At 35.9% G+C, this 19,587-nt stretch overlaps 1 protein-coding gene across 14 annotated transcripts in view; it reads right to left on the bottom strand.

The window, feature by feature from the left end:
- LOC106884182 (glutamate receptor-interacting protein 1) overlaps positions 1 to 19,587 on the bottom strand; it is a 542,605-nt gene that overhangs the window by 132,731 nt on the left and 390,287 nt on the right. For all 14 annotated transcript variants that reach the window (XM_089349488.1, XM_089349543.1, XM_089349474.1 and 11 more), the window contains one exon: positions 7,741 to 7,812. In XM_089349488.1, the coding sequence (XP_089205614.1) occupies positions 7,741 to 7,812 (72 nt within the window). The remainder of the gene's footprint in view (positions 1 to 7,740; positions 7,813 to 19,587) is intronic.

The raw sequence follows: 19,587 nt of genomic DNA, 5'->3' as shown, positions 1-19,587 counted from the left end.
CAAATTCCGCTGAGGTCAACTTTGCCTTTCATCCTTTCGGGGTCGATAAATTAAGTACCAGTTGCATACTGGGGTCTAATGGACTGCCCCACCCCCTCCCCAAAAATTTTGGGCCTTGTGCCTAGAGTAGAAAAGAATATTATTGCCTCTAGTACTTCACTGATACTTTATACTATTGACTCCCCTTCTCCCCATAGAAGAGTGAAAAGCAAAGTTGATGCAGCCAAGTTTGAACTCAGAATGTAAAGCACCAGAACAAATACCACAGAGCATTTTCTTCAATGCTCTACCGACTCCTCCAATCCACCACTCACATATTTCTAACAAAGTCATAAGACCTGGAATTGATGGAGAAGGGAGCTGTTGATAATATCAATCTCAATACTTGACCGATACTTTATTTTATCAATCCCAAGGGGATGAAAGATAATACTGCCTGCAACAGGATTTGAACTCAGAGTGTAATGAGCCAAAATAGATGCTAAAAGTTTTTCCTTTTTTTATGTTTTTTTATTAGGTGTTCTAGCAACTCTGCCAATTCATGATATTTTCTTGCATATAAGTGCAGGCATGGCTCTTGGTTAAGAAGTTCACTTTGCAACCATGTGGTACTGGGTTCAATCCTACTGCACAGCATCTTAAGCAAGTATCTTCTATTATAGCCCCAGGCTGACTAATGCCTTGTGAGTGAAGGCAAACAAGAATTGTGTAGAAGCTCGTCATGTGTGTGTGTGCATCTGAGTTTCTCATCCACCAGAATTTGACAACCAGTGTTGGTTTGTTTACATCCCACAAAGGGGTCGATTTGTTCAACTAAACCCTTCAAGGTAGTGCCCCAGTATGACCACAGTCTAACAAAACCCCTGTATTTACTTTTGAAGTCTGGTACGTATTCTATTCTTTTGATGAATCACTAAGTTATAGGAACATAAACAAACCAACAACAGTTGTCAAGTAAAGAGAGAGGGGGATAAACACAGAAACAGATGCACACACACAATGAGCTTCTACACAGTTTCCAAATTTATACACAAAACAGTGGTTGGCCCAGGTGTATAGTAAAAGACACAAGCCTAAGGTGCCACACAGTGGGACAGAATCCAAAACCACATGGCTGGAAAGTGAGCTTCTTAACCACAGTCATGCCTGTGGCTATATGTGGGCAAAACTCATGTGAATGATCTGAGACATCATCAGCAATGTGTCCTGAGATCATCAGGTTTTCAGGTCTTTCAACATCAGATACTTTTGCCCAGGTAACCCAGTTGAAGTAAATTACACCCTGACTTGCATCTCAGCAGTAACAGTCCACAGATTATCTCTCTTAATCTATTGCCATTTGGTGGTTTTCTCTGCAGTTTCACAAACAAATCATTTTGACCTGCTTTGTCAAAATTAAAATTTCTTCAATAATTTTGTTGTTGGAATGCCTTTCACATATTCTTTTACTTGTTTCAGTCATTTGACTGCGGCCATGCTGGAGCACCGCCTTTTAGTCGAGCAAATCGATCCCAGGACTTATTCTTTGGAAGCCTAGTACTTATTCTACCAGTGTCTTTTGCTGAACCGCTAGGTTACGGGGACGTAAACACACCATCATCGGGGGGGGGGGGGGGACAAACACAGACACACAAACATAAACACACACACATACATATATATATATATACGACAGGCTTCTTTCAGCTTCCGTCTACCAAATCAACTCATATTTTGGTTTAATATGAATGCTTATGGATAAGCTTTTTATGACATGATATGGCAAGATATTTGTTAAAGTCCATTGCTTGTCACCTAAAAATCTGTGACATATCACTGTCACTATAGATATGTATGTCAAATGTTTGCTATCACTGATATATGGCGATAAGTTTCATACATATATCTGAATTTTTTTTTTTTAAATTTGAACTATATCTGCAAAACACATTACACATGGTGTGAGATTAAGATAAATTAAACTCTAAACTGCAAGTAATTTAGATCTAGAAGTATATATAACTTTCATACCTTCATAGTGCAGAGGTCATGTAATGACCTGGAAACAATTGTTGGTGCTGACAAGTACAATCTAAGTAGTAATGTTCTGGAGAACTATTAGATATGGAAATATGAAAAATTTTCAAAAACCTTTCATCTAGCAGTGCTCTTGGAAAGCATTGCTTGTTCTGAATAAACTTTTGAGGAATAGGAGTGTTGGAGCTGACAGCAAATGAACTTGTTAGAAGTGTGCACAGAGTGTTGAAGCCATCCAGTATATATTCATTTAGTGTTGTAGTTGTTGGGTGTCTGTGCAGTGCATTACTGATTTATGTGTTTATGTTGAACAGCCATTATCACACATAGAACATTCAGCTATTAAGTCAAGTGTACTGGAAAAGAAAAGCAAACTTCCCTTTCCTGATGCCCACAGCAAAGGAAGTTGTGTGACAGATGTGGACGGCAAGGCTTGAAGACAAGGCTTTCCTCTCAGGTCATGTACCCATCAACTTCTTCAGAGCAAGTTGAGAGTAGAGTGGATGACACTTCTCTCCAGTAAATTTTATGAGAGACTAACAATGTGGCTGAAAGTTGGCAACAACAACTGGAGGAAGGTACTTGCTAACAGTGTGTCACGGTAAACTGGGGTTTTATGTAGCTTTCTCCAAACTACCCTAAATGATTAAACCCACCATTTAAGGGATTCTTTCTTCTTGTTACTTTGTCATTCTATATTGTTAATGTCATTTATTAATGTCCCTTTATTACTAATGTTGATCTCGCCCTTTTACTTGATGTGAACTCTCCACTGTTATTTTTATGGTTTTTTCTTTAGATTTATTTTCCCAACTTCTTGAACCCTCATGGCCAATAAAAGGAATTTTTATCATTATTATTATCATTATTAATTCAGAAATACTGATATTATTATTATTATATTATTATTATTATTATTATTATTATTATTATTAAGATTAATAACTGATCAATACTAAAAAAAAAAGTTATAACAGCAAAGAAACTTAAAAAACTATTTTTTTTTACCACATAAACCTTTGACAAATGAATAGTTAAAAAAAAAGGAGAAAAGATGAATCAATAAAAGGCATAAAATCTATCGTAAAATGAACAGAAATCATAAAACAAAATTAAATTGACATTTAAAGACGAAATATCCTTTAAATGAACAAAAATAAAAATAATAATAATAACAGCTAATCAAAAGAACTGCCAAACAAGCATTAATCATTCATTGAGGAGATATTTGTTTGGGGCAATTTCTAAAACTAATTGACCATTTGATGCAAGTATGATAAATGGGATACATCAAAAGAAAACGAAAAAAAAAAAAAAACCTTTCTTTCCCCCACCCCCACCCACCATCAAAAGTCAGTTGGTTGAGGCTATTCACACCTCTCACAAGTAATGCCTCCTTGAGATTTTTACAAAAAGAAAGAAAGAAAGAAAAAGATTATCTCTGTGTTAACCCTTTCAGGTTTAACTACTCATAAATGAAGAGCCGGAAGGAATTAATTACTGCCAGGAAATTTATTGCAATCTTATCCAAGGACCCAGCTTTCAGAGATACAACACCATCATCATTACTTTAACAGTAATCGTTTCTGATTCAGGAACAAGGCCAGTAACTTTGAGGGGAGAGGGTTAATCGTTGACCCCAGTATTCAATTGACTCTGTAGAGAAGAAAGGCAAGGTTGACCTTGGCAGGAACTGAACTGATAATAATAGCTTCTGACTTCAGCACAATGCCAGTAATCTTGACAAGAGGGAGTAATTTGTCAATAACACTGATCCCAGAGCTTGACAGATATTTTATCATAACATTCTATCATCATCATCATCATCATCATCATCATCATCATCATCATCATCATCATCATCATCATCATCATCATCATCATCATCATCATCATAATTTAATGTCCATTGTCCATGCTAGCATGGGTTGGACAGTTTGACTAGGGCTGGCAAGCTGAAAGGCTGTACCAGATTCTTGTCTGATTTGGTGCAGTTTCTACGGCTGGATGCCCTTCCTAATGCCAACCATACTGAGAGTTTACTGGGTGCTTTTTACATGCCATTGACGTGATACTGGCATCAGCTATGACTATGGTCTCACTTAGCTTGACTGACCTTCTCAACCTTCTCTGATCCCCAGAGAATGAAAAAGCAAAATTGACTTCAGCAGGATTTGAACCCAGAGCTAGAATAAATGGCTTCAAGACATTCTGTTTGAAACTCATGATATTATCAAACACCCCAGCCTTTATAATAATAATAATAATATTAATAATAATAATGATCAGTAATTTAGAAAAGGCACCTCACAGTATGTTTGTTTATATGATGTTTAATATTTATTTACATTAAATTTGCCGGAAGTATAGTAAAAAAACTATGGCAAATATTTCTCTTATAAAGGTGAAAATATATTATTGTATACTATATTATAAAAATAACCATTTCATAAAGAATATTGATTTCTTTTGATGATGCACCAAACCAAACTTTCACAAAGGAGTGTGGAGTACTGAAGTGAATAAATCATGGTATGTTATTGGTACTTATTTTGTCCATCCAATAAGAATGAAAGGGAAAAATGATGGTAACAGGATTTTAGTCCAAACCAAGAAAACTAGAAAAACACAGGCACTGTATTCATTGTATCAACTTTTATAGATTTCAGAAAATAGAGAAAAAACAAAATGGGCCCAGCAGTTACAAGCCATACTTGTGGTGTTTTTGCATCCCAAAATCTTACTTGAATAATGATGATGATGATGATGATGATGATGATGATGATGATGATGATGATGATGATGATGATGATGATGATAATAATAAAAATAATAAAAATAATAATAATTCTAATATTGCCACAAGGCCAACAATTTTGAGGTGGGGGGAACAATTACATCGAACCTAGTGCTTGACTTGTACTTATTTTATCAACCCCAGAAGGATGAAAGACAGAGTCAACCTCAATGGAATTTGAACTCAGAATATAAAGCTGGAAGAAATGTCGCTACGCATTTTATCTGGCATGCTAATGATTCTGCCAGCTCACCACCTTAATAATAATAATAATGATAATAATAATAATAATAATAATAATAATAATAATAGCCTGGATAGACTATAAAAAGGCCTTTGATAGCCTACCACATAGCTGGATTAGGAAATGTCTGGAAATGTATAAAATAGCTCCTACTCTGCAAAACTTTTTATCTGTAAGTATGAGATCATGGAGAACCACACTGATGTTGAACAATGACAATGAATCTCTAAATGCTGGAGATGTAAGAATTTCATGTGGCATTTTCCAGGGTGACTCACTATCACCACTCCTCTTCTGTCTAGCCCTAATACCGCTCTCAAAATTGCTCAATGATGCACAGTATGGTTATAAAATATTTGATAAAAATATAAATCATCTCATTTACATGGATGATTTAAAGCTCTTTGCAAAAAATGACCAACAACTCAAAGGCCTACTAGCGATTGTTAAACAATTCAGTGATGACATCAGGATGCAATTTGGCCTTGATAAATGTGCAAAAGCTATCTTTATCAAAGGAAAAATGACAAATACATCTAATGTGAACCTTGACCAGCAAAATGTCATAAAAGAGTTAGAACCAGCGGAGAGCTACAAATACCTAGGGGTAATTGAAGGGGACAATATCAAGCACTCAGTGATGAGGGAAAGGATCAGAAGAGAATGTTATCGCAGGGTGAGAGCAATACTGAAGACAGAGCTGAACGCGAGAAACAGGATCGAAGCGATCAATGCTCTAGCCATACCAGTCGTGACTTACAGTTTCAACATCGTTAACTGGTCAATTACTGAAATATGTAATGTTGACAGAAAAATACGAAAACTGTTGACAATGCATAGAATGCACCACCCTAAGGCAGATATAGAACGTCTTTATCTGCCAAGAAAAGAGGGAGGTCGAGGACTACTACAGCTGGCATTATCAATGAAGGTAGCCACAATTGGCCTAGACACCTATATGAAAAACTCTGAGGACTGGATGCTAAAACTTGTCTTAAAATATGAAAGCAAGAAAGCATCTTACTCAGTAACAAAACAGGCAAAGGAATATCTAAGTGAATTCCAATTGCAACAAATTCAAGAATTAGACGAACTAGAAACACCTACAGAAAAAGCTAAGCGCTTGAAAACCCGTGCTAAAATTGCTGCCTTAGCTATTATGACTGAAAAATGGCATGGAAAACCTCTCAATGGCAAATACCCAAAGAGAGCGAATAATGCAGATATTGACAAAGCCCTTACCCACCAATGGTTAATGGCCTCTGGATTGAAATCAGAAACAGAGGGGTTTATCATAGCAGCCCAAGATCAATGCCTACCTACAAAGAACTACCAGGCCAACATATTAAAGAACGGCAGCTCCCCATTATGTCGTATATGCCAACAACAAAATGAGACCATCGATCATGTTGTCTCCATGTGCAGTCTGCTTGCGCCTACAGAGTATCTCAACAGGCATGATAGAGCTGCACAATATATTCACTGGGTAATATGCAAAAACCTGGACTTGCCCCATGATAAAAACTGGTGGGAACACAAACCACCCCCAGTACTTGAAAATGATCACATTGCACTCCTCTGGAACTTCACCATTCAAACTGACAGAAAGATAGACGCAAATAGGCCAGACATCATACTGAAAGACTTCAGACAAAAATCATGCCTCCTCATTGATATGACTGTCCCAATTGATATAAACGTATCTGTCAAGACCTACCAAAAACTGAGCAAATATAAAGATCTTGAAATAGAAATTAGCAAAATGTGGAATCTGAAGACGAAAACAATACCTATTGTCATAGGTGCCCTGGGAATGACAGCGAAACGGGCTGATTACTACCTAGCTCAGATACCAGGAAACCCCAAAATGGCTGAAGTCCAAAAGATAGTGCTCATGGGAACTGCCCATATCCTACGTAAAATACTGTCTATGTGATCTCAAATTTTAAAGCAAACATAATTTTCTTATGGTTTCTTAAACATTCACTTGAACAAAACTGTACAAATCCAAATATATGGTACCCTAGGCATAACACCTACATGAACTTCTAACTTGTTGTCTCTTGAGGTCTCTGGGTGAGACTTGGATCCAACTTGTACAAATGCAAAACAAAAGTCAAACATAAAATAATAATAATAATAATAATAATTCCTTCTATTATAGACACAAGGCCTGAAATCTTAGAGGAGGAGGTTAGGTGATTATATCGATCCTAATGTTCGACTGGTACTTAATTTATTGACTCTGGAAGGATGAAAAGCAAAGTCAGCTTTGGTGGAATTTGAACTCAGAATGTAAAGCTAGAAAAGAAATGCTGCGTAGCATTTTATCCAACATGCTAATGATTCTGCCAGCTTGCCACTATAATAGTAGTAGCAGTGGTGGTAATGATGATGATGATAATTAGAGGCAGTGATGATATTAGTGGTAAAGATGAAGATGATGGTGGTGGTGATGATGATAAATATTGTCTGACCAGCATTTTAACTATGACTGTCTCATCTTTTATTGTTGTATTTGGGGATGGTCATGTTGCCAGTTTAGCCAATAGTCTCATCTTTATTTTATTTATTTTTTTATTTTTTGCATATTATATCAAGATCAAGAAGCCGAAATTTTCAAGAAATTTGACTGCTAGTAAGAAAGGTGACTCAGTAAAACCATAAGCAAATAAATAATTACCCGATATAGTTAATCCCAGCGTACATCCTTCTGCTTTATAGAGTTCTACTATGGCAATCCCTCTTCGTTCTTCTGTAATTAGAAAACAAACAAAAAACTGAAATTTTGCTAGCATCATCAAAAACAACAACAACAGTTTACGTAAATATAACATACTCCATTAAACAGCAATATTTCTGGTGAATATTATTTATCTTGTAGCAGAATCTCTCACTGAAGACTGAGGAAAATGCTCAACTGATGGAAGGTCACCTGTATATAATGAGCATTTAGAGTTTTAGAGCCATCGTTGTCATTGATGTCATTTAGCCCCAGGTCAGCTCTGAGCCCAAAACCTATGATCAAAAGTATTTTGGCTATGTCTGTTCTATTGAAGAGGTTGCAAGAAGCAACGCAAATTTTTGTAAAAAGTGGCTGTGTGATAAGTAGTTTGTTTACGAACCACATGGTTCCAGGTTCAGTCCCACTGCGTGGCACTTTGGGCAAGTGTCTTCTACTATAGCCTCGGGCCGACCAAAGCCTTGTGAGTGTATTTGGTAGACAGAAACTGAAAGAAGCCATTCGTATATATGTATATATATGTATGTGTATATGTATGTGTATATATATGTTTGTATGTCTGTGTTTGTCCCCCCAACATCGCTTGACAACCGATGCTGGTGTGTTTACATCCTCGTAACTTAGTGGTTCAGCAGAGACCGATAGAATAAGTACTAGGCTTACAAAGAATAAGTCCTGGGGTCAATTTGGTTGACTAAAGGCGGTGCTCCAGCATGGCCACAGTCAAAGGGCTGAAACAAGTAAAAGAGTAAGTAAATGAGTGGAAATCAAATCAGTGAGTGTGTTAAATAATAAAGCACTGAAAGAGAATGACTCTTCCCAGACACAATAAAATATGCCTCAACACATGAATTCACATAAAGAATCTTCCAAACCAAACACAAAAACGAAATATTCTATCATTGTTTTCCAGATATGAACACTTGTTCTTAACACCTGTTACATACACTTACTATTCCCCACTTTTATCACTATCCATCACTCTCAGCCACCCTTTAACAACAATCGCTACTGGCAGGGTTGAACTTCAATAATAATTGTTTTTCATTTCAGCACAAGGAAGGCAATTTTGAAAGGAGGTGATTAGTTGAATCCATCAACCCTAGAACTGTATTTTGTCAATGGATGAAAGATAAAGTTAACCTCAATGGTATTTGAACCCAGAAAGTGAAAAGCAGGAAGAAATGCAGCTACGAATTTCATCTGTGTTAATGATTCTGCTAGTTCAAAACCTTATAATTGTTTCAAATTTTGGCAAAAGACCAGAAACTTTGGAGGAAGAGGTCCGAGTCAGTACCATCAACTCCCAGTACTTGGCTGGCACTTATTTTATCAACCCTAGAGGGATGAAAGGCAAAGTTAACACCATCAGGATTTGAACTCAAAACACAAAGAAGAAATACTGCTGCGCATTTGTTCAACATGCTAATAATTCTGCCAGCTCACCACATTAATAATAATAATAATAATAAAAATAATCCTGTCTGTTATAGACATAAGGCCTGAAATTTTGAGGGAGGGGGCTAGTTGATTACATTGACCCCAGTGGTCAGGATGTGAACTCAAAACATAGAGACAGACGAAATACCAATAAGGATTCTACTATCTTGCTGCCTTCCATAATAATAATAATAATAATAATAATAATCTTTTTCTGCTATGGGGAGAGGGGTTAAATCAATTACATCGACCCAGTACCCAACTGGTACTTATTTTATCGACGCTAAAAGAAGAAGAAGAAGAGGAAGAAAGAGAAGAAGAAGAAAAAGAAGAAGAAGAAGAAGAAGAAGAAGAAGAATAACAACAACCACCACCACCACCATCAAAACTTGAAAATTAGCACATGATTCTTGTTCTGTGTCTATTCTGCTTCTGCCTCTCCTTCCTAAACACTATCTCATCAATAGTAACAATAATAGTTATAAAAATAATGGGGGAAAAAAAAAAAAAAAAAAAAAAAATCACTGCAGTGTGACATCAGTGTTTGCATTATCAAAATCCAACACATAATTCCAACGATATCATCAGCAAAAACCATCAGCTGCTTTAACTGCAACACCAGAGCTAACCTCAGAATTATTGATTCTTCACATTCTTATAATAGCAATAACATCTCACAAGTATTTCCTCTTGGACACTGGTTCTTATTCACTATCATATGACTCATTCCTGATTTTTTTTCGTTATAAATTGTAAAGCAACACTAACAGATTCAAAACAACTTACTAGCAGAAATTTTAATCTTCTTTTATTATTCATTTTCTTACCTCTTACTTTTCCCTTTCCATAATAGCTTTTATATATATATATATATATATATATATATATATATATATATATATATATATAAATATATTATATTATATTATATATAGAGAGAATACATACACACATGCCTGTATGTTCATATGTTGGAGAAGTGGTTATTTTGATCAGTTTCAAATGAAGCCTATTTAATATCAACAATAGGCTAATGACATCAAGCAGGTATATAACAATATCTTGAGCATGTTTTGTGACCCACTAATTCTGTTAAAACTATCATGTCCATTTCATAACATTATCCACAATTATAATAAGCAACTGCATGTGTGTGTGTGTGTGTGTGTGTGTGTGTGTGTGTAATATATACTTTTTTTTATTCTTTTACTTGTTTCAGTCATTTGACTGCGGCCATGCTGGAGCACCGCCTTTATAGTTGAGCAAATCGACCCCAGAGCTTACTCTTTGTAAGCCTAGTACTTATTCTATCGGTCTCTTTTGCTGAACCGCTAAGTTATGGGGATGTAAACACACCATCATCAGTTGTCAAACAGACACAAAAACACGACAGGCTTCTTTCAGTTTCCTTCTACCAAATTTACTTACAAGGCTTTGGTCGGCCCGAGGCTATAGTAGAAGAAACTTGCCCAAGGTGCCACACAGTGGGACTGAACCCGGGACCATGTGGTTGGTAAGCAAGCAACTTACCACAGAGCCACTCCTGCGCCTTATATATGTATAGAGTTTTTAAAGTGATGTACAGATATTGTATGTTAAGAAAAAGGAGGCAGTCAGAATTTCGGGTAATTCTTTATTAGTGCTTTCATCCATTCATGAAGATCTTTCAAAATTTTTGAAGAATTCTTATGAATGGATGAAAGCCCTAACAAAGAATTACCCGAAATTCTGACTGTCTCCTTTTTTCTTTCTATATATAGTCTGAGGCACAGCTGTGTGGTAAGAATTTTGCTTCCCAACCACATAGTTCTGGGTTCAGTCACACTGCATGGCACCGTGAGCGAGTGTCTCTGCCTTGACACTACATGATTGTTGTAAATGAATGTCACCATCAGACAAGTGGTGTCCATTTCCTATCTTCTGTGTAAACATGTCTTGTCATAGGAGAATATTACCTTACTGGGAAACAGACGAGGTTTGGTAACAGGAAGAGCATCTAATTGTAGAAAATTCACCTCAACAAGTTCTGTCAAACTCATGCAAGCATGGAAAAGAGGATATTAAAACAATGATGACAGTCATATACATATGTTGTGTGTATGTGTGTGTGTGTAAAATGTGCAAACAGGAGAGATGGGATTGAGCAAACCCACTCTACTGCATAATACTAAAACCGTTTTGTCTTCACTTTACCAACAAATTGCCTAAATATTATTGTATTGTTATACATTAAACTTATTACACTATGGCTGTAAACCACCTTAAGTATCACAATAAACATGCACCAAACTCGGTGAAATAAACACAAAAGATTCCTGAAAAGGTTCAATTACATATCAATTGGTTTCAGGATTATGGGGAAATTCCTGTTAATGACCAGTTAAATTGTACTTGTGGTTAATGATCTAGTGGTGTTTGTTTTTATTTTTAAGTGTGGTGAGGTACATATTTTGTGAAATATGATTTAATTAAACAAATACTTTGTATTCATACCTGAGGTGTTTTCATATGCCAACGTTGTTGAAATAATACTGATGAAATGTAATAAATTTAATGTATTTGTTATATAGTAATATTTCATTAACTGTCTGCAGTTAAAGTGAAAATGAAACCTTGTAGCATTAGCAATAAAGTGTGTTTTCACAACATATATATACTCTACGGTTATTCATGAATTTCTGGATGTATCTTCATTATTAATAGTCAGTTTCCATTGTAAAACTATACCTGGCAGTCAATACCTGTGAATGAGCTTTATAAAGCAAACTACAAGGTTCATACCCAAATTGAATTGATATATGTGCATGTGTGTGTGTGTGTGTGTGTGTGTGTAAATGTGTGTCAATATATAGTGAGAATTTACAAAAAAACAGACGAAGATGGGTGTGTAAACAACAAACAGATGTACTAGTTTAACGCTCGGGAAGTGAGAAAGTCTTTTACGTTTCGAGCCTACGCTCTTTGACAGAAAGGAACATAGAAATAAATAGGCAGAAAAATAGAAAAGGTTTAGTGGCTAGCAATCTATCATGGTGAATGTTTATATATATATATATGTCTGTGTGTGTGAATGTGTGTGAGAGCACATCGTCTAATGGTTAGTGTTGTACTCACAATCACTGGATAGTGGGTTCAATTCCCAGACTGAATGGCACATTGTGTTTTTGAGCAAAATACTTCATGTCTTGTAGCTCCAGTCTACTCAGCTGTCAATAGGGTAACCCTGTGATGAAAAAACCCACCTAATCAGGAGTGAATGTTGGCCCGCTCACCTAGACAACAGGGTAGCATCATTCAAAAGCTAAAACGATGTGAATTGCATTGAGATAAGTGATGTATAACAACATCCAATAGCCTGGTTGATACTGTGATACCATGATTATATATATATATCTATATATATATATATATATATATATATATATATATATATATATATATATATATATATATATATATATATATATATATATATATATAAGGCAGCAAGTTCGCAGAGCCAAAAGAGTGATGGACAGAATGCCTTGTGTAATTTGTTATGACCCTAGTTATTTTGAGTTCAAATCCTCTGCTATCATTAAAAATCAGTGGCATTTCTATCAGGAGTCATGTCTGATGGATAGCATCAGTAATTTGAAAAGCTAATGAAAACAGTTCAGTTGATTAGAAGAATGACTGCCACCACTACCACATACAGTATGCATACACACACACACATATACATACACACATATTGAGATATATATATATATATATATATATATATATATATATATATATATAATTTTATTTAAAAGAGTTCCAACTCTGTCTGTTTTTTATGTTTTTTTATTTATATTCTTGTAAAATTAATATGGGATATAGAATATGGAATATATAATATATAATATAAAAAAAGATGGATGGTACAATGAAATGAAGTATTGAATGTCTTATTGAATATATGGAATATGTCTTATTGAATATATGAAATATTGAGTGTCCAATATAAGGGATTAAATATATAAATATATAAAGGCGAATACGTATTTTCTATACCTTGTGGTATTTCATCATGGCCAGTATGACAGACTGTAACAGACTGTAATAGACTGGCTGGTTTTCTGTCTTTTATACCTATTCCTTTGGACAGCAGCAGTATGTGTTTGGCTATTTTTAGAGTTGATGCCAAGTTTATTTTTAGAAATGATGACATTTGATAGATCTTTTGTGTTTTGGTTATAGGGATAAGATTTTTAAACCCCAGTAGGTGTTTGGCTATTTTTAGAAATGATGACATTTGAGAGATTTTTTGTGTTTTAGTTATAGGGATAAGATTTTTAAACCCCAAGTAGGATAAATCTAATCATTGTCTGTTAAGAGTAGGTTTGAATTTCTTAATAAAGTCCTTTTCTTTGCATTTTCTCTCAATTTCATTCCGGTTGTAAAGTTTATGGAATGGAAATATAATAAAAGTTTGATGACCACATGTTGCCAGATGGTTACTCAGTGGTATTTGGCGAACTTCTGGGTTTTTGATCTGTTGTCGATGCACCCGTGAGCGTTCCGATAGTGCATTACCTGTCTGGCCAACGTACAGTTCTTCACAATTAGGGCATTTGATGCAGTAGATTAGATTTCTACTTTTGCAGTTCATGTTCGCATTGGTGAATATTTTCCCTGTTTTTGTGTTCATATATGGGCCGGTATGAATTGATCGGCATGTACCGCATCGGCTATCATTGCATTTGGATACAGTGAATGTTTGATTTTTGTTGCTGAGGTCAAACCTTGCCTTTGTTAATAGCTTTTTCAAGTTTTTAGGTTGTCTCTTACTGAGAGTTATATTTTGATCTGTAATGATATTTCTCAATTCCTTACTTTGTGCAAGGATCGGTAAGTTCGCTTTGGCGATATTAAAGATGTTCTGGTGGCATGGATTTTGTGTCACTATAAATGGAATGATCTTTTCCTGTTTGTCTCTTCTTTGTGGTGTCCTCAGTTGTTGTATGGGTATTTTCGAAGCCCGCTGAATACCATTTTCTATGAGTATTGATGGGTACTTTTGCTTTAGCAGAAATTCTTTCCGTTCCATTAGGCGTTGATTTCTGGTCTCTATATCCTCTACAATAGTACATATTCTCCTGGCTAGGCAGTATGGAATGTTGCGTTTTGTATGGGGTGGATGGCACGATTTAAAGTTCAAGTATTGGTGTGTGTCTGTGGGTTTGTAATATATATCTGTGGTAATGGCGGTGTCCCTTTTAACTACCATTATATCTATACACGATCATACAAAACCCTTTTTTTGTATTTATTTTTACTCACATATATATATATATATATATATGTATATCAATTTAAATACACAACTGAAAGAGCTACTAATAATTTCATGCTTTTATAATACTTGAACAGGCATATTTATAAAATACGCCATGTATTTTAAAGCAATCTTTCAGCCTGAAAGAGATACATGGCGTATTTTATAGACATGCCTGTTCAAGCATCATAATAGCATGAAACTCTTAGTAGCTCTTCCGATTGTGTATTTAAATTGACAGTTATCTCTTACTGGATGAAGTACTTTTTTCATTGATTCTACCTCTAGTGGATCTTTAAACTACACACACACACACACACACACACACACACACACATATCATCATCATTATTATTCAACACCTATCATCCATGTTTTGGCAACCCTTACTAATGCCACCCACTTTAAAGAGTGTATCAGGTACCTTTTACATGTCACCAGCATTTATGAGGTTGCCATGTAACATATATGGTAAAATGAGATCCATCAACTGAGTGGGAGTGTAGTACAGGTTGGATGTGATTTTATGCCTGATGTTAAGAGGCTTAAGCATGATAGAAGGACTGGTACAGGTATCTTGCTATAAAGGTGATACATGACTACCTCATATTCTATAAGGGTGGGTGGGAGTAACTAGAAATAGAGATAAAAGTGGCGGGAACAAGGTACCAGGGTTTTTCCTAAAAGTACAAGAAGATGAGTAGAAGATAGAAGTGGGATGGAGGATTAAGAAAGCAGAGTAAATAAGTTTTTGAAGAATGTGAGAGAAGAATTAATGATGGTTAGAGATGGAGTTAGGGGTGAATGTAGTGAATGGTGAATAAGGATGGAGGTATGGCCAATGGTAAATATGAGCTTGGAAAAATGAAAGTGGCTTAAGAAGGAGATAGTGATAAAAGGGAATTCAAAAAGGGTAGAAGGTAGCAGAAACTGGAGATAGATGAGAAATAAAATGACACATGAAACAGAGATGCAATAAAAGAAGAGTGGAGAGAGAGAGAGAGAGATGGGGAGAAGTGAACAGTGACAAAGATGAAGGTCAGAGGTAGGTAGAGATGGATATAGTGGGAGGCTAACACAGGTGAGGAAGCAGTTATGGCAGATACAAGAGGGTATTAAGAATGAGACATGACAGTACTAAGATGTAGTTCAAGGCAAAGAGAGAGAGAGAGAACTGTTTGCACAGAAAGGGTAATCAGTGGAAAATAAAGTGGAAAGAATGATATTGTGAACAAGGGTTGGATGCCAAAAGGAATTAATTCCAGGGAGAAGAATAACTAGTAGCTCAGAAGGGGTTGAAATATGTAGTTTTACTCTCAATTACAGCAACTGAATAGTGTAATAGTTAGAAGAGCAATGGAGGGATAGGTACTAAGAAATGAGAGGGTGGGGAAAGTTTGACAGGGTTGCATGGAGCATGGATGATTTGACAAGATATGGTGGGTCTGAAGACTGCATCATGATGGGCTTCCACACAGTTTCCATCTACCAAATACACTCAGAAGGCATTGATAGAAGACACTTGTCCAAAGGGCTGCACAGTGGGATGGAAACCAAAACAATGTAGTTGGAAAACTACCTTCTTAAACACACAGCCACATTAAACTGCTAAATAAAATAAAATTATGAACTAGAAAGTGTTTTCCTTAGGCCAATATTGAACTCACAACAAGCTGATTGGCAACCCCAAACTGTCCTAAATAAGTCATCATTAAAGTGTTCTAGATTTCTTCAACCATAGCTAAATAAATATTAACAGAGAATGAACAAGAAAGTCTTTATCTCCATGGATGGCATCTTGCCATTTCAGGTAGCTCCAATAATAGTCTTCATTCCATTTTACTACAAACACACATACACTTAAATACTTAGTCTCTCTCTCTCTCTCTCTTTCCCATTCATATTTACAGACATACATATGCACACAACACTATACCTAAGTAATAATGCTTAATATTGCCTTAAGCATTTTAATATTCATCACGTATGTGGATTTAGTAAAAGTGAAAGAAAAAACTTATACAAACATATAACCCCACACATGTACACATATTAGTGTATACATAGCTGAGCATGTGTGTGTGTGTTTGTGTGTATGTGTATGTGAGAAAGAAATAGAGAGCAAGACGTGAAATGGAGATGATAGATAGGCAGACAAACCGAAAAGAAAAAAAAAAGTCATTTGAATGAGAGAAAAATATAAGATAACTGACGAATAAATCTGATATTTTGTCAGATAAGACAATTGATAAAGATAAAAATAAGCTTAAGAAATACTATGAAATGGGATGATAAGGAAAGATGTCTTCTCTCCATCATCCACCTCTCACAAGGAAAAGAAGAAAAAGCAATGCACTATATTCGACATGAAACTGGCCAAATATGAAATATGTGCAGAAATAGTGATAAAAGAATAATTATATATTTGAGTGTGGGGGTGGATGAGAAAAAGTTTTAAAAATAGACTTGTACTTCAGTACTTTTAGAATATCTAGTGTTGTAGAGTAAAAGATACATATAAGAAGAGAAAATTTCATGCATTTCCAAAGAACCTTAAGTCATAAGGGGAAGCGAAGGGAAAAGAAAGGTTTTGTATTTGTATAGCCCAAGGTTAACTCTGATCGAGAAGACCTGTGATCAAAAGTATTTCAACTGTGACCAACCAGTTTTTTTCTCTTTTTTATATCAAGAAATGCACTATCCATTGTACTCTTCTTGATTTATGACTATTCAAATGATTTGAGAGAGAGATTTGGCTGCTATTTCTAGCATATAGAGCGACCACTTTAGCTACAAAATATTGTAGCTTAACTAAGTCAAGATGGTTGATAGTTTTCACTTTTGATTTTATTCCCCACATGAGGTCAATTTCCAGCTAAAATAACTAATGAAGGAGAACTAATAGACATTATTTGACAAGGAAGTCCAAATTACCAATTTCATAAGTGATACAATAGAACTGAAATTTACCTGAAGTCCTTATACAACCCACAAGCCAAACACAGTACCAAGAGACTGACTTGACCAAAATAAAATTTCTTAATCATTATTATGGTACAGAATTTCTTTTTTTTTCTGGCAGTCAACACTTTTACTTGTTTTAGTGATCAGACTCTGGCCATGCTGGGGCACCATATTGAAGAATTTTAGTTGAATGAAATAACCGCAGTACTTTCACCTTTTTTTCTTTAAACCTGGTACTTCTATTGATCTCTTTTGCTGAACTACTAAGTTATGAGGATGTAAACACACCAATATTGGTTGTCAAGCTGTGGTGGGGGGACAAACATAGACACAAAGACACACACACACACACGACAGCTTCTTTCAGGTTCCATCTACTAAATCCACTCACAAAGCTTTGGTTGGCCCGAGGCTAAAATAGAAAGCACTTGCCCAAGGTGATACACAGTGGGACTGAATCTGGAACCATGTTGTGGAGAAGCAAACTTCTTACCACAGAACCTTGCCTGCACAACCTGAAGATCCAAGCCCATAGAATTTATAGATTCTCCAAATTGGAATGAATAGGTTACATTAATAGCGCTATCAAGAAAAGAATTTCAGAGGGCCACAGTTATTGGAAAAACATTGGTCAAAGTGTTTAGTTTGGGGTTCTAGGAAGATAAGGATACGGTGAGTGAGAATATGGGTTTTAATTAAATAAGAAAAGAGGCTGATATAGAAGTATTTAAGATAAAGTGAGAGGGAATATAACTCACTGAAAAGCCAATGGCTATAAACTATTAATAAGCAGAGGCTTATATAACAGGTAAAGAAAACTAAGAAAACTAAGAATTAATTAGTTAAAGCTATAAAAAGATAAGTAAACAGGGATTTAAGAATTGAAGGCTTGCACTGAGTCTTCATGCCAGGCCTGTTCTTTGAATTTCTCAGTAGAAAACAATTCTAATTGATGGTCAGAATGTTTTTCAAAAGAAAGTTATCCAGTTATTGGAAAAATTATTTATGATAAATGTATAGAAAAATCTCAAGTTGCTAAAACAATTTGAAGGAGTACACATGTCCCAACCATGTGGTTTTGGGTTCCATCCCATTGTATGGCACATTGGGAAAATGACATCTGCTATAACCCTAAACCAACCAAACATCTGCAAGTGGGTTTGGTAGAAAGAACCTCAAAGAAGCCCATCGTACATATGTGTATGTAGGTATATGTGTGATGCACAAGAAAGTAGCCTGGGTTCTGTTGCATAGTGTAAGTACAGAAATGAATTTACACACATGAAAAAGCACACAACCTTTCATTTCCAAGGGTCATTATGTACTCTTTACTCTTTTACTTGTTTCAGTCATTTGACTGTGGCCATGCTGGAGCACCGCCTTTAGTCGAGTAAATCGACCCCAGGACTTATTCTTTGTAAACCTAGTACTTATTCTATCGGTCTCTTTTGCCGAACCGCTAAGTTATAGAAACGTAAACACACCAGCATCGGTTGTCAAGCGATGTTGGGGGGACAAACACAGGCACACAAACATATACATACACACACACACACACACACACACACACACACACACATATATATACGACGGGCTTCTTTCAGTTTCCGTCTACCAAATCCACTCACAAGGCTTTGGTCGGCCCGAGGCTATAGTAGAAGACACTTGCCCAAGGTGCCATGCAGTGGGACTGAACCCAGAACCATGTGGTTGGTATGCAAGCTACTTACCACAAAGCCACTCCTACGCCTATAAATCTATTTCTGTATTTTCACTATGATATGTAGTCCAGGCTACTTTTTCATGTGCCACTCTGTGTGTGTGTGTCTATACATATATGTGTGTGTGTGTGTGTGTGTGTGTGTGTGTATGCGTGTGTAAGCTTGTCTCGTTGTCTTGACATCATGCAACAGTTCTAAATGAGCATCACTATCATACAAGGTGTGTCCTTTTCCAATTTTCCGTGAAAACATGCTTGGCCATGGGGAAATATGACCAACTGGAAACCAGTGAGGACTGGCATCCAGCCAAAGAAAGATCATCCTCATCAATGAATTATTCTGACTCAGGCAGGCATAGAA

The sequence above is a fragment of the Octopus bimaculoides genome, chromosome 1 (assembly GCF_046866305.1).
Source record: "Octopus bimaculoides isolate indiv1 chromosome 1, ASM4686630v1, whole genome shotgun sequence".
NCBI lineage: Eukaryota > Metazoa > Mollusca > Cephalopoda > Octopoda > Octopodidae > Octopus > Octopus bimaculoides.
The sequence above is the reverse complement of the archived record's forward strand: the minus strand, read 5'-3'. Positions and strand labels throughout refer to the sequence as shown.